This window comes from Brachyhypopomus gauderio, chromosome 11 (assembly GCF_052324685.1).
Source record: "Brachyhypopomus gauderio isolate BG-103 chromosome 11, BGAUD_0.2, whole genome shotgun sequence".
Lineage (NCBI taxonomy): Eukaryota > Metazoa > Chordata > Actinopteri > Gymnotiformes > Hypopomidae > Brachyhypopomus > Brachyhypopomus gauderio.
This window is the reverse complement of record NC_135221.1, coordinates 23,068,989-23,092,353: the sequence shown is the minus strand read 5'-3', so window position 1 is coordinate 23,092,353 and position 23,365 is coordinate 23,068,989. Positions and strand designations below refer to the sequence as shown.

Here is a 23,365-nt window from a genome sequence, read left to right as displayed (position 1 = left end):
GTGCATCTCCCCATATGTGACACAATTCTCCGTTGACACCTGCTGTTGTTCCTACAAATTGATTCCAATGAGAGGCATGTCAGTACACCTGGTCAATTACAGCTTGAGCATTATATTCACTTGCAGGATGACTGTTGAAAGGCCTTCTTGCTCATTAAATGAGATTTGAACATTGTGCACATATACGACTTTGCTTACATCAGGTTTCCGATTAACCTTCATGTTCATATCAAATGGTGTGCAGGGTTGAAACACTTGCCATCGTGCCAGTAGCGCATGACTTTGGGACTTGGTTGTGAATGTCACAAACCTCGCAGGCCTGAACATGATCTTGTGCCAGGACTCTCCTCGCTACATCTGAGGAGCTGAATGTTATTAGATTGTTGATGTTGGGGGTTGGGGGGCTGAAAAAGCCCGTCAGTCTGTTGCATTTCTTTTACATTCAGCTGAGGACTTTGGGTCAGAAAACAAATGGGCCTGTCTGGTTCTGTTTGGTTTTGTGTGGGTGGTCAAATGTGTAAAAGGTTACAGTAGCCTACTGGAGAAAGAACCTTGTAGAATCCTTTTCTAGCCCTTAGGAACAGGAGGAGCCTCCTCTGCCCGAGGCAGATGGGTGGGTTTCATTTTCTTACTTCTGCCAGGCTAGCTGGAAAAATTTATAATTTCTACTCCCAGAATCAGGGGCATATCTTACTCATCCACTGTGATAGTTTGTTGAGGACAAGGTGTTTTATAGGTATATTTATTTTGCTTCATACTTTTCCATATATATATATAATATTAGTGGTGGGCCGTTAACGGCGTTAACGGCGTTCGTTAATTTGATACTCTTATCGGGCGATATAAAAATTATCGCTGTTAATCTATTCTTAAAGTTGGGTTGGGAACTGGGTCAAAATGGGTAAGCAAACTATGATGATTTCAACTTGATAGTTTAGGTGTATTCCTAACCAAATTGCACAGTAGGGGCGAGAACGAGTTTTTAAACCTGTGAATTACAAATCGTACGTGTGTTTACATGGATGCAGCCACAAAGTCGCCAGGTTTGCTTCATGGAAAATTCATTTTTATGAACGTAAAGTGTTACCGGAGCAGAGCTCGGAGCGGTCGTTTTCTGCATGGTCCTAGCGCTAGATTCGTCGCTATTTAAAAGTTTCTTTTTAACCGTTAAAACTGCAGAGGACCAAAACCGGCTTTTGAAAAAGTCGCCCCCCCCCCTCCCCAAAGTACGTCCGTGAGGTTAAATGTACTAAATGTTGGCTTACATTTCAAATATCATGTTTAGCTGAATAAACATGTTATCAACCCTTTTAATGTACAGTATGTAGGCTTACAAATTCATGTTTAACTGAATAAACCGTTGAACACGAGTAGCCTACATTTTATTGAGCATGTTTTTTTTCTTCAAGTATCAAAGTAGAACAGCTTTCTCAAGCAGTCATTGATGCATTTTGGAAACAGGAGATGAGCCCCTGGTCTAATGCACCCTCTGTATTAAGAAACCCTATCTCAAAAACTTTTAGTCATTACTTGGGTAGCACGCATATGAGCCATTTTAATATAGATTAATCTAGATTAATTTCAAGATTTCAGTGAGATTAATCTAGATTAAAAAAATTTATATATGCCCACCCCTAATATATATATGTATATATCTCAATATATATACATATATATTGTAATACTGTGACACCATGCCTCCTTCTAACGTGTGTGTGTGTGTGTGTGTGTTAGACTTCCTGAATTGCACCAGATTTCTTTTGATGGTGCATTGCAAGGACTTTGTTATGTAGGATGTGAGCAGCTACGGCTGTACAGTATAACCACAAAGTGATGGTGGCAGTGCTGTCAGACGAAGCCCGAATCATTTAAAATCATAGCCACATCTTTTCTGCCAGGATAATCACTCAGAGCATTGACACCTGCACAGTTGCAATAGCTGCCATCATTTTCACACTGAATTCTGAATTCAATCACAGCTGCCTTAACCAAATGAATTTGCATTTTCATGCTAAATCTTATTCGCATTTTCTAATGTGACTGTGGTCTGTGGTCAAAATTATAATGGCAATATCAGCAAATGGTTCAAATAAACAGTAAATAAGGAAATAAGGAAAGTTTTTTCATTGATTTGGTGATAGTACACTTTTGGATGGATACACTGACATTTAATAAGAATTCCCTGTGGAGAGTGTGGAGTGTCCAGTAGTCTGCTGATGTAAAGTGGTAAGACATGTTAGGGACTAGCATGCCTGTAATTAGAGATGTGCTCTGAAACACTACTGCTGTCTCATCATGTCCATAGATGACATATTTGTAGACACACAGTGACAGAACTTATCTCACGATGTTTCCTTCAGCATAAGGATCTTGGTTCTGGCAGCAGCACTGCTATAATATGGTTCTCCATTCCTGTCTGCAAACTTCCTTCTCTGCTAGGGTTCCATGTCCCTTATGTCACTTTTGCCCCACCTCCATCTATTCTCTCTAATTGGTAAATCGCCCATTTGTGTAAATGCAGTTCCTGATATTTAACATATTCCATCCATGTTTTGGACATTCCTAAACATTAACCCTATTTTGACAAAGGACAAAATCGTGTATCTGAATCAGGCACCAGTTATGATTGTTCACTAGTTGGTGAGCTTGAACTACTCTGTTTTGATGCATATTCAGAAATCATTAAACATCCACAAATCTCTTGAATCCATTTTGATCAACAAACATTTCATATCCTCTGATATTCAATCAATCAATCAAATTTTATTTATATAGCGCTTTTTACAACAGTTGTCACAAAGCAGCTTTACAAGTGCCGGGTCCTAGCCCCCAGTGAGCAAGCCAAGGGCAACAGTCAGCTAGGGATGATACTGATGATATTCAGTATCATCACTAGCTGTGCTGCCCAATGGAGCTTTTTGAGTCTTGGTCCTCTCAAGGTTTCTAGGGAGTTTCTCTTGCCCCAGGCTCATTAGGGATCTGGACCCATACGATTGTAAAGCTGCTTTATGACAACATGTGTTGTAAAAAACACTATATAAATAAAATTGACTTTGACTTTTGACTTTGAATGTTGCTGTGATGGTAATGATTTTAATCATGAGAGCTTGACAATATGTGTCTTGTGAAATATAGTTTACACCTGTCCTTCACATGGAATCTGTTGCCAAGGTGATGTCATTTTACCACATTCATTGTGGTGAGAGGTTCAAGCAGATCTCAAAACTCTGAATCTCCCCAGCAAATTTATATTTTTATTCTAAGATCTTGCAGGGAAGGGAACTGCATTAGTCAATGAAATAAGGTATGAATTTTGAAATGTACTAACAACTAAGCTTAATCCTAATCATGGTTTCATTAGTGCACTTGCGTGCCACTCAAAAGCCCAGTTCCGCTTCTGTGATGTTAGCCATAGATACTCAGAAAAAATTTGATAACACTCCAACCAGGAATTCAGCCAAATCCTACACAGACAATTCTCTCCCAACCCAGAGCATTAGGCAGTTTGTAGAGTCATAATATTAATCTTAATTAGCATGGCTGTAGTCCAAATGACCAACCAGAAGGAGCCAGTGATGGACCAGATGACTGGAATTGATTGTGATTGGATGAAAAATATATGATATTTGAATTTCTCCAGCCATTTAAGCAGAGCCGATAGCTGCTAGCTTGTCCTATGAGCCACAGCAGTGTGGGAGTCAGACACAGAAGTGTAATGCATGCACAAACCAAACAGCCACAAGGTCACACCACAATACCATCAAAGGGCATAGATGGCTTGATGCGGAGCACTCTGAATAATGAGCACACTTCCTTTTATGGAGCTCCCCTCATCTTTGCTTTGACACAGAGAGTCCAGAATGCTGTCAGGCTAATCCTACCTTCAGTACATAGGAGAGGAGGAATAAATGAAATGACATCTACATGTGAGAGTGAGAGAGGAAGAGAGAATTCAGTGAAGGCAGAACAGCCTCTTTTCTCTGAGCCTCTCAATATCCACGTCCAAACCCATAGTACACACAGACCTGACAGCCATACTTCGGAGTCTAAGAAAGGTCCACTGTCAGTGCACAAAGACTAGCAAACTGGTAGGCACATTACTTACTTAGTGACTGAAAAGTCTAATTTTCATGCAAGAGGTTGAAGCCCCTACTTTTTTAATCTAATGTTGCACCATCTCATGTTGGATTGATTGGATCTGGAGGCACCTATATTATGTGCACTTGCAGAAAGACATTTAAGACAGGAGATCATGTTCAAAAGTGACTCTTGACTGATAAATACCTCTCTACACAAAAAAGGAATTAAAGATAAGATTTAATGGCAGTGGGGGTTGTACGAAGTGGGATAACTGACAGCTCCCCTAGTCCTGAGTGGAAAGCCTATCATTTAAAAAAGCTGGAATGCCCTTGGAAGGTGTTTTTAATATCACTCATGCAATAAAGTGCAGAATGTGTCTTGCTGGACTGTGTGACACAAACGATTGTTGTGGGAATCTCTTCCTAAAAAATTGCCTGTCAACTCCTGCTTCATCAGTATGCTATTATCTACCAAGCTGCGCTACCTTTGTACTACTATTTGTTTATTGGACAGGTGGACGGGGATGCTGGGACGGACTCTTATGGGTAGAGTACGTATATACGTCCAGAAAATATGGGCACACAGACGCTACGTTAACATAGAGGAGTCAGACACTTGTTCCCTCAGGATTCATTACCAGAGCATGGACTAGAATGATCTTTGGCATAAAATATGAGAGATGGTGAAGGAGATGAAGAGACAGATGGAGAAAGAGAAGAACAGAGAGATGGAGAAAAGATGGAGAAACATGGGCAGGGAGATGGAGAAAGAGATTAAATTTTGTTCTGTCCATTGAGTACAAATGTGTTAAGGGATGTTAAGTTTGGTGATCATTTTTTCAAGCACATGAAAATCTTCTAAATCTGAAAGCTAGAAGAAAAACAAAACAATCACACCTACATTTACATTTACAAGCCTTGCTGCTGCATTCTGGTTCAGTTGCAAGGGCCTGATGGCCTGCAGAGGAAGACCAGCCAGGAGCGAGTTGCAGTAGTCGAGCCTTGAAATGACAAGAGACTGGACAAGCACCTGGGAGGCCTCCTGAGAGAGGAAGGGTCGGATACGTCGGATGTTGTAGAGAAAGTATCTGCATGACCGAGTCAGGTTCGTAATATGGGCAGAGAATGACAACTGGTCATCCAGAGTCACCCCAAGGTTTCTTGCATCTTTAGACGGAACAATCAAAGAGTTCTCGAATGAGATGGCAAGATCCTGCTGAGGACCTGTAGCTCCAGGCATGAACAGCAGCTCAGTCCTGCTGGGATTGAGCTTCAGATGATGAGCTGCCATCCATGAAGAGATGTCAGTCAGACATGCAGAGAAACGGCTGCAAATCTGAGTATCAGATGGTGGGAAGCAAAGCATTAGTTGAGTGTCATCAGCATAGCAGTGGTACGAGAAACCATGAGAGGTAATTACATCACCAAGAGAACGGGTGTAGAGTGAAAAGAGGAGAGGACCTAGCACTGAGCCTTGAGGGACACCAGTAAGGAGCAGATGTAGACCCTCTCCATGTTACCTGGTAAGAACGCCTCTCTAGATAGGACTCAAACCACTTCCATGCAGAGCCCGCGATTCCCAGGTCAGCAACAACAGATAGGAGGATCTTCACCGTGTCGAAAGCTGCAGAGAGGTCCAGAAGGATCAGAACCGATGACAGTTTGGATGCTCTTGCAGTCTGGAGCTTCTCAGTCACCACTATGAGGGACGTTTCTGTTGATTGTGCTGGTTTGAAGCCCGACTGGTTGGGGTCCTGGAGCAGGTTCTGAGTGAGAAAGAGAGACAGTTGGTTGTATACAGCACGCTCAAGAATTTTTGATAGGTAAGAAAGGAGTGATACCGGTCGGTAGTTGCAGACATCTGAGCTGTCTAGGGTGGGCTTCTTCAGAATTGGGACCACTCTGGCAGTCTTGAATGCAGCTGGGACCTGGCCTGATGACAAGGAGCTGTTCATGATGAACGTGATGAAGGGTAACAGATCCATCGAGACTGTCTGGAAGAGTGTGGATGGAATGGGATCCAGTGAGCAGGTTGTTGGGTTGCTGGATTTAAATAGCTGTAGGACCTCATCTGTGGAAAGAGGAGAAAAACATGTTAAGGAATTAATGGCAAGAGGATGAGTATTGGTGAAGGAAGTAGAGAAAGAGGAAAATGACTGATGGATTTTGTTAACCTTCTCCTCAAAGAAGGTGATGAAATCATCCGGGGTAAGTGAAGAGGGTGGTGGGGGAGAGGGGGGTTTGAGAAGAACATACTCTCCTTGTGAGAGTATCGCACTGTTGAAGCAGCTCCACAAGCCGACTCTCCCTGCGATTTAGTTGTACAGTTTGAGTTGGAGCTGAGTACACGATTTAAAATATCGTACAGTGTACGCCCAGCTTTACCAGCAGAGAAGACAAATCTAATCAGGACACACTTGCACACTGACACACCAACATGCATAAAACTAGTACCTATAAAATAAATAATGACGAGGAACAAAAAAATCATTTATGTTACATGTTACTTGTTGCCCAGAGTTAAACTGTTTTTGAGTTTGTTTGTTCTGCTCTACATGTTCTTGTAGCACCTTCCAGTGGGCTGGAGAGTGAACATGCCCTGGTGTGTTTGATCCTTCATTATGTATTTATTTCTGACTCTCTTTAGAACTTGTAGGCTGGAGATATTCTCTAGATATTCTCTTAACCAATATTTAAAATAATTTAAAAGTAATATAGATGCTGTCAGTAAAACCCAGGATCAGCAGAGAAGGAAGTGATTTAGACCAGGCAGTGTTTGATTCTGGACCGGGTAGATTCTGATTCTGAATCTGATTCTGTCCAGGCAGTGATGGACACTTTGACCTGGCTGTAACAAAGTGGCCCCTGTCCAGCTCGGACAATGAGCGCACCAGCCTGCCGATGGTCCGGACTGAACAAAAGCCACAGTGATGTTCTATCTGACAACAGCTCCTGGGGTAGGAAGAGGTGCTGCCAAAGTGACAGGGAGATTCTGGGAGATGGAGAGGGGAGGAGAGGCAAACAGGGTCCCTGGCACTGCCTCTCATGGGCAGATAGAAGAAGCCCAGCGCCATGCACTCCAGAGGGATCCCAGGAAACTAAAGATGAAACAGAAAAAGAGATCTAACCTTTTTTCCATGAGAACAGAACATATAGATTAAAAGAGAACAGCAAAGTGAGAATAGACAATAAAAAAGAGGGGAATCACCTTGACTCCTACTCACGATTCCCAATAGAAATACGACTACAATACCAATCATGCCCCAGAGCAATGAAACATTCACATGGTGTTCTTTGCTTGCACGTTCATAGTTGTAGAAGATTTTTTGGTTGAAGTGTGATGCCATAGCCTGCAACCTTTATACTGAACAGAGGAAGGCAGGCAGTTGTACTTTTGATCTAAAGATATCAGCTGACAAATGGGTTCTTCCATTGGACCTCAGTAAAGCTCATATTTCATTTCTTTATGTAGAGAGTTATTGAAAACCACTAAAAGAATCATGCTGTCTTTGATTTGAAGCTATTGCAGAGCAAGTCTGTATATTGTACATTGATGAGACAGTAAGTAGGAATGTGAATAACATTTTTACCTCTACTGTCTATATTTTCCCAAGAAAGGACCCAGGTGGAAGAGTGAACTTCAGGTCACACTTTCTGGAAAGCACACCTGAAAATGAAAAATGAGAATAGTGCACTAATCCCACAACACAACCTGAACTACTGTGTGATACAGTGATTGATGCGCTCGACATTGTGGAGCTGTTTGCCAGGTATATTCATTAATGTAACACTGTGACACCACATCCCTCTCCTTCTTCTGGAATGCCTGAAACTCATCCGGCTTATTCAGCCAGATTAAGAGCTCAGGAGGATAGCCTGAAGCTATATGTTAAGCTCAAGTTCAGGTCCTTGGAGGCAGTGCTGAAATCCCCAGATCAGCAGCAAAAGCTGAGCCCCTCGAAGAGCTCCGCTGGTTCACACAGAGAGTGCAGTGCATCCGTAGCAGATCCCCTCCAAAGCCACCGGGGTCAACATGCTAAGATACGCTTCCACTCACTGTTTGCAAGGGTATCAGTGGCTTACGGTCATGTGGCTCATTATAATGAGCGTGTCTCATCAATCCGTGCCCTCATGCCTCATGTTTAGCTTCATGCCTGCCATTTAGAAAGAAGACCTGACTCCTGGTATTCCCCCGCGGGGCTGACTGTGTACAGTACTGCTGAGTGTACCCACATGCTTATAAGACAAATGATGGAGATGCACTCTAATGACAAGAAGGCACCTGAAACTTTAGTTAATTGCATAGGTGTTGAGCAGTGTGACGGTTCTTGTGTGAGAGGAGATATGCTTTGTGTAATGAGTCAAGATGGTTGAGAGAATGCTGCAAACTGCTTTGCCATTAATAGCGAATGATTAATTTGAGAAGCAATGCTTATGGATTGCTGCTCCTTGTTAGAAAGCTCTACTGTCAGTTTGACTTGATAGAGGTGTGTTTGGCAACCTGAGGATTAGGGGGGAGGAATTGTGTGTACGTGTGTGTGTGTGTGTGTGTGTGTGTGTGTGTGTGTGTGTGTGTGTGTGTGTGTGTGTGTGTGTGTGTGTGTGTGTGTGTGTGTGTGTGTGTGTGTGTGTGTGTGTGTAAAAACACGAGAGAGAGAGAGAGAGAGAGAGAGAGAAAGAACATGAATGTGTTTCTAAACTGTTCCAGAGCTGGGAGCTGGTAGCAATGCTAGGACACTAATTGAAATGAGAGGCGATGTGCGAGTCTTCGCCTGCATTGCCGAGCAATTCGTCAGGGTGACATCACTGCACTCACAGCCCATCCGTCTCCTGGCAACACTCCTCCCCATGATTAATATCCATGGCACCCCACGGCCAGCCACCAATCCTGGAGGCTTCAGACACGCACCCCTCACACTGGGAGGTGGCCACCTCCTTCCCTTCTGATCTGCTCCAAAGGTGCGTGGCCCAGGCTCTCCCTCGCACTGCACTACTGGAATCGTGGGGTTGGAGTTGCAGCTTCACCTTTGTGCTGCAGGCCTGTACTCCAGCTAGTGGCACACTGCACGTTACAGAGCTTCAAAATAAAGGTACTCCTCTAAAAAAGCAGTTAGCCATTATTAAGGGTGACGTGAACGCTGTTTGCTTTTATTTGAAAATCATTAAAGAAAGATGTCTAAAGGGAGGGAGAATGGACAGGTGTAAATAAAACCTTATGAAGCAAGGCAGAGTGGCTAATAAGAGCAGCATGCTAACTTGCCTTAGCATCTCCAACAACCTTAGAGACGTGAGGGTGAAGCAGGTTCGGGAACCCAGGCAGAAACTGCTTAATCCAGAAATCCCGAGGAGGGAAACTTTATTTTCCACGCAACTCAAACAACAGCACTGTTTTCTCCCCCTCCCCTGGCGCGCGCAGGCGCCGCTCCCCCAGTGTCACTTAAAGGGCTAAAACTCCCTGAGTGGCCAAGTGCCTGTCTGTTAGGGAATACGCTGTGAGGAGTGGTAGTCGCTACAAGGGTATGTCCAAAGGTCCTCATTAGGAAGTCGAGAGACTGCGTCTGCTTTATGACATCCAGGACAGGGCACACTTTGATGTTGGTCTACCCACCTTGCGTGTCTGCTCTTTTTCACGTTACTTGCTTTGATAAGTCCTCGTCTCTGACCTGCGCCAACATTTGCATTTGTGCTGTTCCACCTGACTAGCACGAGAGGCACTGAGCAGTGTGTGAAGCTTCTACTCAGATTGAAAGCCTTTCAGTGTCTATGAGTGCCTGCCTGAACCCCCAGCATGCAGTAAACACCCACCCACCACCGTCCAGCACCACAACACTTCACATTGTGTGTGATTGATTAGATTGTATTCCATTAGAAAGGGGCACATTCCATGCAAGCTGCTCTTTTGTGGTTCCAGCAGTTTCCGGAGCTAGCCGAGTCTCGGGACGCCCAAAGAGACAAAGAGGACAGGTCATGTAATCAGATTAAGAGCTAATGTAGTAAGCAAGGGCCAGCATCTTCCCCCATACAAGCACGCACATGCATACACACCATTCACACAAGCAGGCAACTACGCACACACTCTCTATCCATTTCATCCTCATGTTACTCCACTGGTCTCCACATGCTTCTTTAGGAACAAACCTGTTTTCTTTGGCCACAAATCTCAAGTGTAATTAATCTTTTATTTAAAATATTAAAAGTTTAGCCACCAGCTATCTTGCTTGGTAGACTGAAGTAGATATTTTATGTTTGGTCTGTATTACGTATTATGTAGATCGCAGTTGGATTTATTTAAAGTTCATTGTGCAAATTGATAAAGTTAAAGTTCACGGTGCAAAAGGAAGATATGATGATATTTTGAGCAGACCAACTGGAGCTGAATATTTTGGCTTCATTGAGTTTAAAGATTGGTGGTCTCAAAAGGCACTTCAAAACCAATTAAGAAGTGTCTGCTAGCCTGAGATTACACAGTATATGATTTGTCATATAATGTGTTATCTCATGGCCATATAAGTTTCCCCATGTATTCATAACTTAGACTGTGCCATCCATTCTTATGAATGCAGATCATCAAGGCTGAGCTGTGTGGGCAGATGGGTCTAACGCTGTTGACACAACAAGACTAAACTATCACATATGTAGACCATCCCAACCATCTGACAAAGGAACAAACACAGACTTGCTGCATATTTGATCATACACAAAGTTCCACTGTTCTTGTCATTCGTAATGTGTCAACAAATGTATTACATTTTCCAAATTTATGGTCATGGCCTCATCATTTTTTTCCAGTCCTACCACCGGAAATGGAGAAGTGGGAGGTGAATGGGATTCAGTGTTCAAAGACCCTCAAAAAGGCAGTTCTCCCCTTTACTCACTCACACGCTCTCCTCCCCTTTACTCACTCACACGCTCTCCTCCCCTTTACTCACTCACACGCTCTCCTCCCCTTTACTCACTCACACGCTCTCCTCCCCTTTACTCACTCAAACGCTCTCCTCCCCTTTACTCACTCACACGCTCTCCTCCCCTTTACTCACTCACACGCTCTCCTCCCCTTTACTCACTCACACGCTCTCCTCCCCTGCCTGCCTCTTGCTTTTCACCCTCGTATTTTTCAGAATGTGGCACTTTTCTGACAGGGACTGAGAGTTAGTGAAGTTGGGGGTGGGGGAAGATAGTGTGTGGGAATGGTGAATAGCTCCCTTGGGGTGGAGGGGTGGAGGGGTGGAGGGGTGGTCCGTGGGGGTGGTGGTGTCCGAGAGGCGAGCTGAGACACTAGGTCTTTATGTGGATGTTTGGAGGGTGGCTGCCTGCCTCCTCCCTCAGCATCCACACCCCAGAATCTCCTATTCAGGCACTGGGGAGCAACGGCTTTGGGGGATGGGGGAGCTGGCACTTCTTTGTCGCACTGGGAGGGAGGGAGGGAGGATTTTTGTGAGCCTGTCAAGGCTGGGATTGTGTGGCCCTTTTCCCCTCTAGCTGGGATGTTGGGAGGGGCAGAGAGCTGGAGTGGTGGACAGTTGGGACACACAGACAGCCTTGTTAGCGAGGGCAAAAGAGAGAGGAGGGGCGGGGCTGGCACTGGGCCAGCCCTCAGCCTTTATTGCATCATCACCAGCAGCCTCTTCCTCTTCCTCTTCCTCTCTCCTCCCTACTTGCTTAAGCCCCTATTGAAATTTCTGAGTGAGCTCAATGATAATAGCCCCCCACTTCAACTTTATTACACAACCATGCGGCCTGAGGGAGAGACACAGAGACAGAAACAGAGATATGTACTGACCATTATCAATGTCTCAGGAATGTATGTCAGATTTGGTTTCATTAATTATCAATATCACACTGTGGTAAAAGGAAAACAATTTTTTTCTAGTGCTCCCTTGAATGTCGATCCAGTTTCACTCAGTTCAATTTAATTTTCTTCTAAATGCATTTTTGCATATCTGACATCTTATTTGAAGTGTTTGGCCTTTGCTCAGTGAGATTCAGCACGTCTATTTGCAACTCTAATGCCTGTGATTAGGAAGCAGCTCTAAAATTACATAGCAACTTACTTTTTTGCACCACCCATTTTGTGACATCATTACAAGTTTATCCATTAGAGCAACTCCAGTCAGACTGCACATCGAGCAGCAAAACCCAGGGCAAATTCACTCGCTAGTGATAGTCAGTTCATTTTATTTATATATTGTCACATACTGTAAGGAAAGGTGTGCAAACATTATTATCTTTTAGAAAATTGGTCTTCTACACATTTTGAAGGCTTGCATAAAACTGATCATGTGTTATGGATTGACATTTCATACATGAATACATATATAAAGGAATTGATAGAATGCACTATTTAATGCATATACTCTTTGGTTTGCCAAAATCTGTAATGTTTTAAGTAGTGGTGGGCCGTTAACGGCGTTAACGGCGTTCGTTAATTTGATACTCTTATCGGGTGATATAAAAATTATCGCCGTTAATCTATTCTTAAAGTTGGGTTGGGAACTGGGTTAAAATGGATAAGCAAACTATGATGACTTTCAACTTGATAGTTTAGTTCGGATGTATTCCTAACCAAATTACACAGTAGGGGCGAGAATGTGTTTTCAAACCTGTCAATTACAAATCGTACGTGTGTTTACATGGATGCAGCCACGAAGTCGCCAGGTTTGCTTCATGGAAAATTTATTTTTAGGATCGTAAAATGTTACCGGAGCGGAGCTCGCAGCGGTCGTTTTCTGCATAGTCCTAGCGCTAGATTCATCGCTATTTAAATATTTCTGTTATGTCCAGCTCCGCCCTCCTCCCTGGTCCCACCTAGTTTCCCCGGTTTTGTGCTTTCCCTTGTGTCTGTTCCGCCCCCGTCGTTAGTGCCCACACCTGAATCTCGTTTCACTCCCCTGTTCAGTGTATATCTTCCCTTCTGTTTCAGTCCTCCGTGTCGGTCATTGTTAGTAAGTGCATCCCTCTGTGTCTTCCTTGCCCTCACTCTGCTTTGCCTAACCTTACGTGTTTTCTGTGTCCGTAAAGCGTCCCAGTTGTACACTGTGTCTGTTTTCAGTTTCCCGTTCGGTCTCTTTGTATTCGGTAGTTTTCCCTTCTGTGTTGTTGTTCAGTTTTCCATCGGTTGTGTCCTCTGTGTTATGTTACTGTCTGCAGCCCTACACTTTACGTTTAAGTTTGTAGCTGTTCCTGTGCGAGTAACCCTGAGCCTTATGTTCGTTAGTCCTCTTTGGTTTCTAGTTCTGTCTTACAGTTACATATGTGTGGGTTTTGTATTAAGTCAAGAGTAGTTCTGTCGTTTTGTGATTTTGCTTTGCTGTCTTGTTGTTTGATGTTTCTGTTACGCTAATTTTCGTGTACCTGGTAGTTTTGTCTGTCTAGTCTGTTTCTTATTACCTTTAATAAACTAGTCAAATCTTGCACTTGCGTCACGCCTGTCCCCCTGAAACGTTACAATTTCTTTTTAACCGTTAAAACTGCAGAGGACCAAAACCGGCTTTTGAAAAAGTCCCCCCCAAATTACGTCCGTGAGGTTAAATGTACTAGTCCCCCCCCCCCCCCCCCCGTCCCCCCCCCCCCCCCAAATTACGTCTGTGAGGTTAAATGTACTAAATGTTGGCTTACATTTCAAATATCATGTTTAGCTGAATAAACATGTTATCAACCCTTTTTAATGTAGGCTACAGTATGTAGGCTTACAAATTCATGTTTAACTGAATAAACCGTTGAACACGAGTAGCCTACATTTTTTGAGCATGTTTTTTTCTTCAAGTATCAAAGTAGAAAAGCTTCCTCAAGCAGTCATTGATGCATTTTGGAAACAGGAGATGAGCCCTTGGTCTAATGCACCATCTGTATTAAGAAACCCTATCTCAATGACTGACATTACTTGGGTAGCGCGCATATGAGCCATTTTAATATAGATTAATCTAGATTAATTTCAAGATTTCAGTGAGATTAATCTAGATTAAAAAAATTAATCTATGCCCACCCCTAGTTTTAAGCTATCTTCCCACTGCAGAATTACACACAGTTGACACACAATGATCCTAAGTATATTACAATGAGTACATGAATAATCATCAATAATCAATAAACATTTTAAGTGCAAGGTATTACAACGTATACATCCATATAATCATATATTTAATCCAGAAATGAGGAGAGATTCTCAGGTAAGTTGTCCAGGTGAGATCAGTGAGATCCTCAATTTGTCGACCTGCTCAACATCAGGCCATTTCTTTTGTGTATAGATGGAGATGGCACAGCGATCCATGCAAAAGCTGTTGTGTAGGTGTAGGTGTTGTGTAGGTGTTGTATAGGTGTAGGTGTAGGTGTTGTGTAGGCGTAGTAGGTGTAGGTGTTGTGTAGGTGTAGGTGTTGTATAGGTGTAGGTGTAGGTGTTGTGTAGATGTAGGTTTAGGTGTTGTGTAGGTGTAGGTGTTGTGTAGGTTTAGGTGTAGGTGTTTAGTAGGTGTAGGTGTAGTAGGTGTAGGTGTAGTGTAGGTGTAGGTGTTGTGTAGGTGTAGGTGTTGTGTAGGTGTTGTATAGGTGTAGGTGTTGTGTAGGTGTAGGTTTAGGTGTTGTGTAGGTGTTGTGTAGGTGTAGTAGGTGTAGGTGTTGTGTAGGTTTAGGTGTAGGTGTTGTGTGGGTGTAGGTGTTGTGTAAGTGTAGTAGGTGTAGGTGTTGTGTGGGTGTAGGTGTTGTGTAGGTTTAGTAGGTGTAGGTGTTGTGGAGGTGTTGTGTAGGTGTAGGTGTTGTGTAGGTGTTGTGTATGTGTAGGTGTAGGTGTTGTGGAGGTGTAGGTGTTGTGGAGGTGTAGGTGTTGTGGAGGTGTAGGTGTTGTGTAGGTGTTGTGTAGGTGTAGGTGTTGTGTAGGTGTGGGTGTTGTGGAGGTGTAGGTGTTGTGGAGGTGTAGGTGTTGTGTAGCTGTGGTGTAGGTGTAGGTGTTGTGTAGGTGTTGTGTAGGTGTTGTGTAGCTGTGGTGTAGGTGTTGTGTAGGTGTTGTGTAGGTTTAGGTGTAGGTGTTGTGTAGGTGTAGGTGTTGTGTAGCTGTGGTGTAGGTGTTGTGTAGGTGTTGTGTAGGTTTAGGTGTAGGTGTAGGTGTAGGTGTTGTGTAGCTGTGGTGTAGGTGTTGTATAGGTGTAGGTGTTGTGTAGGTGTAGGTGTAGGTGTTGTATAGGTGTAGGTGTTGTGTAGGTGTGTGCTTAGGAGACACAATACGAGGGCTCTCACTCCCAGGGTTGCCAACTCTCACGCATTGAGCGCATTTGACCGTTTTCACACGCTCTCACGCCACACTTCCGATATCTCACGCCGAAAATCTAGTTTATTTACCTCTGATCCACATCTATGATTCAATGAGTTACTAGTTCGCTCTCCAATATAATACTTAATTTGTGTCTATTTTACGGTCACCCCCCCCGACAACAATTTACCACCAATTTTGCCACCTCCTCCAGGTTCAAATCTCACTCCAAGCGATCTTCTAAAGTTGGCAACCCTGCACTCCCACTGGAGTCCATCACATAAGCAGAAACAGAGTTCTGTCCTGGAAGATGGAGTTCAGACTCTGAACGTACTGCACTGAAATCATTTCTAAAATCATTCATGGCAGGATCTTTATTTTTTTCTGACACTATTACTGCAGAAGTAGATCACACCATGCAAATAGCACATAAACTACAGTAACAGTAAAATGTATTCATTCTATAGTGTAACGTAATAAGGAAGCGGAGAGGGTTCCTTGTGCAGAAGCACAGTGCTTTTATTATGAAAGATCAGTACAATGATAATGCACGAGTTAGTAATGGAGGACCAAGGGTTAGCTTGTGCTAACTACTCTCGTATAGCTGCACGAGCTAACCCTCATTCCTCCATTACCAACTCGTGCATTATCATTGTATCGCGAACAAGCAGAGGTCAGTACACAGGAGAATCAACAGAGAGGTAATGCTCAGTACGCAACATAGTTGGCAATACTTCGCAACTAGAAAGTGAAGCGCAGGTGTATAAGTATAGCTGGGAAACTGAGCGTGGCAAAGAGGAACAGGTGAGACTGGTTATAATATCAGGTGTTATTCCTGACAAATAGAAGCTTATCAACTATGAATAGCAATGTCTGAGGCTAAAACTTTATATGACTATAGCAACTAACTGGGTAATATTGCCCAAAGTGTTGTTATTTCATTACTTATGGTAAAATAATATTATTAAATAATGCATTACTTATGTAATGTGTTACACCCGATACTGTACACACAGGCAGACATATGCATGGCCTACTGTAGCTCATTAGAAGGAGTGTGAGACCCCAGAGGTTTGTTAGTTTTACATGCAGGTATCATGCAGGTATCATGCAGGTATCATGCCACTATCTTAATTGCTTTCTCACTGCCACATTTGCAATTAAAATACATCCACAAGCTATAAACAGTTTATTGTTAAATAAATTCTAGGCTGTTCAGTTTTGTCTCTATAATGTATTTTGTGAAAATCCTGCACTGATAGAAAAGCATCTCGGAGTCCTAATGGTGACCATGTATGTGTTAGTAAAGCCTTTCTGGGAAACTGTGTCTTCATGTCAGGTCCATATTGTTGTTTTCAGTGTTATTATGGGTCAATATGAATTTTGATGCTCTCAGGACACTTTGTTGTGTATGTGGAGAAAAGTGTTTTTTTTTTTTTTTGTTTTCTACATAATCTTCACCTGGAGTCATACACACTCTTATTAAGGATTAAGATATATTACATACCTGCATGTAGTCATACTAACATTTATCGCAGTACACTGGACCGCTAACCCTTTGAAATACCAATAGTAATAATAAGATGTTCTTGTGTTGTTTACACATTTGTATAAAAGTGTTTTTATACACTTGTGTACACTTTTTATTTGTTTACAGCAGAATAAAATGTATGTGTACTCTCAAGCTAGAATAGGGCGATTCAATAGAAGAAGTATATGTGGAGATATTTTGCATGTTATGAAGATGTATGAGGTTTTTGAAGCCTCCACATTCCTGGGCAGATAATATTCTTCATACTTGTGTGTGCTGCATGCAGGTGAATGGTACTTTGGACACATGCCAGGTTACACTCTCACCGTAAGTATGATGGAATCACAGAAGTCCATTAGCTGCCTCTCACACCACAGCCAAGAGAACTGCGATGTGGAGAAATGCCACGTTCTTGTAAAACACAAGGGGTGTGATGAGAACACTGCGTGCCCTTGCACACATGTACGTGTGAGTACTGAGAGCTCCAGATATATGTTTAGACTACGGCTTGCTCTAATACGCTCTCCATCACCTTCTCCATCACCTTCTCTGGATCAACCTCTGGTTTCTCTGGCAATTTTTAGGAGCTCTGAATGAGACCAAATGTTGCTGTGTTTGCCCTGTCCCCTCGTCTCTCATCAGCAGGCCCTCTGATTACACAATTGTACAACTACAATTATTGATCAACAGTAAATTTGTTTTATCCCAATTCACAAAAACTTCCATTTGACCTTATTTGGCTCCTTTCCTAGTGTGTCTAACAAGCTCCCTAGAGATGGTTGGATAAGAATTGTGGGTAAGATTAAAGATTTGTGCTCTGCCGTGCATGGAAACAAATACCAGAGGAAAGAAAATTGTATTTTTACGCAAATTTTGAGGGTAATTCATTTCAAGTGAGGCAGAAAAGTAGCGTGAAAAATCCACAACAGTGAGAAGAGGCATTATGAAATGCAAAATGTCTGACAATGCCCTTGAGAAATGCAGAGATGGATTTTTTTAACAATTTTTTAAAAATGTTAGCAAGTCCTTTTTGTGCCGGAAGAATGGTTTCAAAAAAGTGAGCTCTATTTGATATGATAATAAATTGCATGCTCTTTAATTGATTTGCCCCTGATAAAAGTTTTGTAAAAATGGATCTAGAGAGAAGAAGATGGCAAGCTGCCCTCTCCTCCCCTCTCTCCCCTCCTCTCTCCCCTCCTCTCTCCTCTCCTCTCTCCCCTCCCCTCTCTCCCCTCCCCTCTCTCCCCTCCTCTCTCCTCTCCTCTCTCCCCTCCCCTCTCTCTCCTCCCCTCTCCTCCCCTCCCCTCTCTCTCCTCCCCTCTCTCTCCTCCCCTCCCCTCTCTCTCCTCCCCTCTCCTCTCTCCCCTCCCCTCTCTCCCCTCCCCTCTCTCTCCTCCCCTCCCCTCTCTCCCCTCTCCTCTCCTCCCTCTCTCTCATCTCCTCCATCCCTCCCCTCTCCTCTCTCCCCTCCCCTCTCTCCCCTCCTCTCTCCTCTCCTCTCCTCTCTCCCCTCCCCTCTCTCCCCTCCCCTCTCTCCCCTCCCCTCTCCTCCCCTCTCCTCTCTTCTCCTCCCTCCCTCCCCTCTCCTCCCCTCTCTTCTCCTCCCTCTCTCTCCTCTCTCTCCTCCCCTCCCTTCTCTCTCCTCCCCTCTCCTCCCCTCTCCTCTCCTCCCTCTCTCTCCTCTCTCTCCTCCCCTCTCCTCCCCTCTCCTCCCCTCTCCTCTCCTCCCTCTCTCTCCTCTCTCTCCTCCCCTCTCCTCCCCTCTCCTCCCCTCTCCTCTCCTCCCTCTCTCTCCTCTCACCCCTCCCCTCTCTCCCCTCCCCTCCCCTCCCCTCTCTCCCCTCCCCTCTCCTCCCCTCTCCTCTCCTCCCTCTCTCTCATCTCCTCCATCCCTCCCCTCTCCACTCCTCCCCTCCCCTCTCCTATCTCTCCTCCCCTCTTCTCTCCTGAATAGAAGGGCTTAACCTCTGTTTTGTACCCATGTCTCAGTCTGAGAGGGGGATGTTCCAGGCTTGTACTAGCTGTCCATTCTGCACATTGTGTTAGTGTGCGTGACAGACATTGAGCCTGCAGTGGAAAACAGAGTGCTTTTGAACTATGAAACTGACTCATATTACTCATCATTCATGCATCCCTGGCCTGTGGAGACACACACACACACACACACACACACACACACACACACACACACACACACACACACACACACACACACACACACACTCCATCTTTGGTAGACATGGTAATACTGGCCCTACAATTTGAAGCCTTCCCTCAAGAGATGCCTTCTTGTCAAAGCTAACCATCCTGTATCAATGTGGTGAAAGTAACCATTCAAATAATACAGTTGACCATGTTTTATGTATTTTATGTCCATGTATTATGAAATAAGTTTCCTCTTCACAAGTATTAATAGGGAGTATTAAACCTCTCCTGGGAGGTTACAAGCAGCTCAGTGCTGCTTTGCATGTCACTTAATATTTATTCTCCCTCCATGACTGCCTCGCCCTCATACACCCTTCGGACAACTTGTTTCAAACCCAGAAAATTTGTGTTGGTTTTCTCCTAACAGGTTAGATGTATTACTAAGCCCCTGTGCTGTTTCCAGCTTGGATCTCTGTTTGTTAAAAACTGGCATAAGCTCTTCCTTAAGACCAAATCTTCCTTAAGACCAAATTGACCATTTAGATGGAGGTGCCTTCTTTTGCAGTTATAATAGTTAATAGTAATATTTTTTAACTCTAATAATTTAACTTTTTTAGTTCCATCCTTAAATTCAATATACATTATTGACTGTATCAGTCATTCCTTGTCACCAAGGGTTTTAAATCAGTTCAAGGACATCCAAGATTGTGCTTATTTGAAATTCCCTGTAAAACTCACTAGTCCCTGAGGCTCACCAGAGCTTTTCTCCTTATAGTTTTCTTCTGAGTGAGAGTCTCATGTTCTTGTGTTCTAGGGTTCCTGAGCACAGGTGACCAAGCAGCCAAAGGAAACTATGGACTGCTGGACCAGATACAGGCCTTGCGCTGGATCAGTGAGAACATTGGCTACTTCGGCGGTGATTCCAATCGCATCACTGTTTTTGGATCAGGAATTGGAGCCTCGTGTGTGAGCCTCCTGACACTGTCCCATCACTCAGAAGGTAAAAGATCATTTTGGCAGTCTAAGAAATCCAAACATGCCTAATTTAAAACCAGATTTTGATTTCAGTCAACATTCCATTTGTGAATATTCAAGCAGAAGGAAATCTAAACATATCAGTGCCAAAGTTCTTAGCATTGCCCTTTGTCAGTGTGACCCTAAATGCTGTTTGAGCATTATGCATTAGATTGCTTAGCTGTTTGCTAGTTATTTACTAGGTGAGCAATACATTCACAATGAGTTAGATTTATGACATACATGAGTTAGATATACAACATACATGAGTTACATTAATGACCCACAAGTTAGATTAATGCCAAACTATTTAGATTAATGTCATACATGAGTAAGATTAATGACATATATTAGTTAGATTAATGCCACACATGAGTTACATTAATAACACACATGAGTTACATTAATGACATACATGAGTTGCATTCACAACACACGAGTTACATTAATAACACATATGAGTTACATTAATGACATACATGAGTTACATTAATAACACACATGAGTTACAATAACAACACATAAGTTACAATAATAACAGACATGAGTTACATTAATAACATACATGAGTTACATTAATAACACACATGAGTTACGTTAATGAAATACATAAGTTACATTAATGATATACATGCTCAGAAGTGTTTTTCAGCATGCTGACAGATGCCTGCTTGCAGTTCAGATTAAAGCGGTTGCCAAAGAGCTTTTAACCAACGGCAACAACGACGAACCTTACACTGGCTACAATTTTCGAGCAGACAGTGAAAATTAACACGCGTTGTTATGTATTTATGCAGCCATAAAGTGCTGGCAGTTCTTCTCCACCCTCACCATTTTGTAGACTTCATCACAGCAATCTGAACACTTCTTTGTGCCTAATGTAAGTCTGGGGAATATCTCTTGGAGGTGTCTTCACTGGATGCTCAAATGGTCACAAAAGTTGTATTGTGTCAGCAGTTTGCCTAGTTACCACCTCACCATGTGCTCTGATCAGAGTTCGCCTGTGAGTGGGTGTGTGGATGTTTAGACCCATCTACATCATCTTCATGTAAGTCATATTAAATAATAATTTAGCAGGAACACCTTCAGGTCATTGGTGCAAATGTGTGTGAACCTCTGGAAAAAATATATCTTAGTCAGGTTTTCCAATCCATTCATAAATGATCATGAAAAATCTGAAGCAATTTAAAGAGATTATTTCAACTTTCGCTTAATGTTTGGTTGGTTGTATTTGTGTGGACAGATGTTTCTCTACCCTTGCAGTTTGAATTGTGTACAGTGTCGTTCAGTGTCCACCTTTATTACGGATCAGCAAAGATGGCCATGATAAAGACTTTACTGGGTATCAGCTTAATCTAACCTTTTAGCAGGAAAAATGAAAAATAAATGTATTTCAATAAATAAATAAACCTTTAAATTAAAAATAACAAACATAAAAACAACACCACCATGAACATAACTGAAACAGGGATGGTTTACCACTGGACGATGCTACATTTGAGCAAATTAAAATGTATTGCCTTCATGAACAGATTTACATACAATTTTCATTTTAAGTGGTCTTCAGTGGTCATCCATGGATTCCTACTTCACTAAACTGTAAATAGGAGGTACACACAGACCAAACACCCTTAGTCACTTAACAGCATAGAGAAGTTCAGAGAATACACAAATAAAATCAGACAAGTTGACTTACATGTATATATATTTTGCCCAAGGTAATCTGCACACAAAACTTTCATCAAGTTGGACCATGTAGTGGACAATTTTAGAAGTTGTTTCTGAGGTCAAAGAGGTCTCCAAAACTACAAGATATGCCAACAAACTATTTAGAAGTCATGCCAAAAGAGCCACTCTATTTACTAAATATTTAGATGGTATGATTAGACAAGCAGATCTTTCTGACATTGTAAAGAACCTGATTCTACATGTGAAGAATGATGGAGGACATGATGTTTTTTCCATCCAGATGCCCTGTAAGTCTTCTTGGGACACATCATGGTCTGCATCAAATATTAGGAGATTCTAGATCTTTGCCAGGAGAATAAGACTGAGACATCTTCTAGCAGGTCAACAATCCAAAATTAACTGCTAAATTCATGCAAAAAATATGTTCACAAAATCTAAATTTGTAGTGGCCATGCTAGTTCCCTAATCTAAATGTAAAATCCCAATGAATGTTTATAGAGTGTGCTAAACAGGACAGATGCATTATCCCATGTCCAGTATTATCAGAGAAAACTCCTTGTTATGTAAGCAACATACTGAATTACTTAATAAATGGTTATGATTTCTCATATACCTACACTGTATAATCAAGCTGACAAGATTTTTTAATCCTAGCTTTTTTGATGATTTTTGCAAAGGTGCCAATAATTCTAGCAGGCACTTTGAAAGAAGATGAATGTATAATATACAAGTGTACAATTGTGATTGTACTACAAACTAGTTTATTAAAGAAACAAGGAACAGACTAGACAGACAAAACTACCAGGTACATGAAAATCAGCGTAACAGGAACATCTAACAACAAGACGGCTAGGAAGACAGAGGGATGCACTTACTAACAATGACCGACACGGAGGACTGAAACAGAAGGGAAGATATACACTGAACAGGGGAGTGAAACGAGATTCAGGTGTGGGCACTGACGGGGGCGGAACAGATACAAGGGAAAGCACAGAACTGGGGAAACTAGGTGGGACCAGGGAGGAGGGCGGAGCTGGACATAACAGCTCCAATAGGTCTATAAATCATTCTTATATAAGTATTGGTGTTCAGACTTGTTTGACTAACTAGGACTTGACCTTGTATCAAGTAATTTGCCAGCAGCTATTGTAAGGATAGCCAGAGAAATTTTCACTCTTTGCATGAACTGAAATTTGTGACTGAATTTCTATAATAAGAGAGCAAAGGCACTTGGGTTGAGATGAGGTCAGTTTGGCAGTTTCCTGTAGTTTCCTGTAAGGAGGATTGTGGTCTCTTCCTCTCCAGTGTTGCATCAAATTGTCACTGATTACCCAGATTTCCTTAGATGAATGATGTGCAGGTTTTTTTTTTTTTTTTTTTGACGTAAATGCATTTTTTATCCATACCCTATAATGCCACGCTTCATGTAGCATGTTATTATACCGCCACATAAACCAGCTAACTCCTTTTTCAGTAAATTGGATATTACAGATGCTGATATTTCCTCTGAATAGAAATGTATGCCCTACTTGGCTTGATTAGATTAAAGAAGAAGGGCCTTATAAACCTGCGAAATTGAAACAGGAAGCCTTCTATGGTGGAGCAGCTCTTGTGGCGAGTGCTTCCAATATCAATCAGCCATCTCCACAACGGTTCTCAGAGCTGCGA

General features: G+C 42.6%; 1 protein-coding gene across 3 annotated transcripts in view; it reads left to right on the top strand.

Annotated features, from left to right (window-relative positions):
* nlgn3a (neuroligin 3a) overlaps positions 1-23,365 on the top strand; it is a 165,902-nt gene that overhangs the window by 100,260 nt on the left and 42,277 nt on the right. For all 3 annotated transcript variants that reach the window (XM_077022788.1, XM_077022787.1, XM_077022786.1), the window contains one exon: positions 19,809-19,994. In XM_077022788.1, coding sequence (XP_076878903.1) covers positions 19,809-19,994 — 186 coding nt within the window. The remainder of the gene's footprint in view (positions 1-19,808; positions 19,995-23,365) is intronic.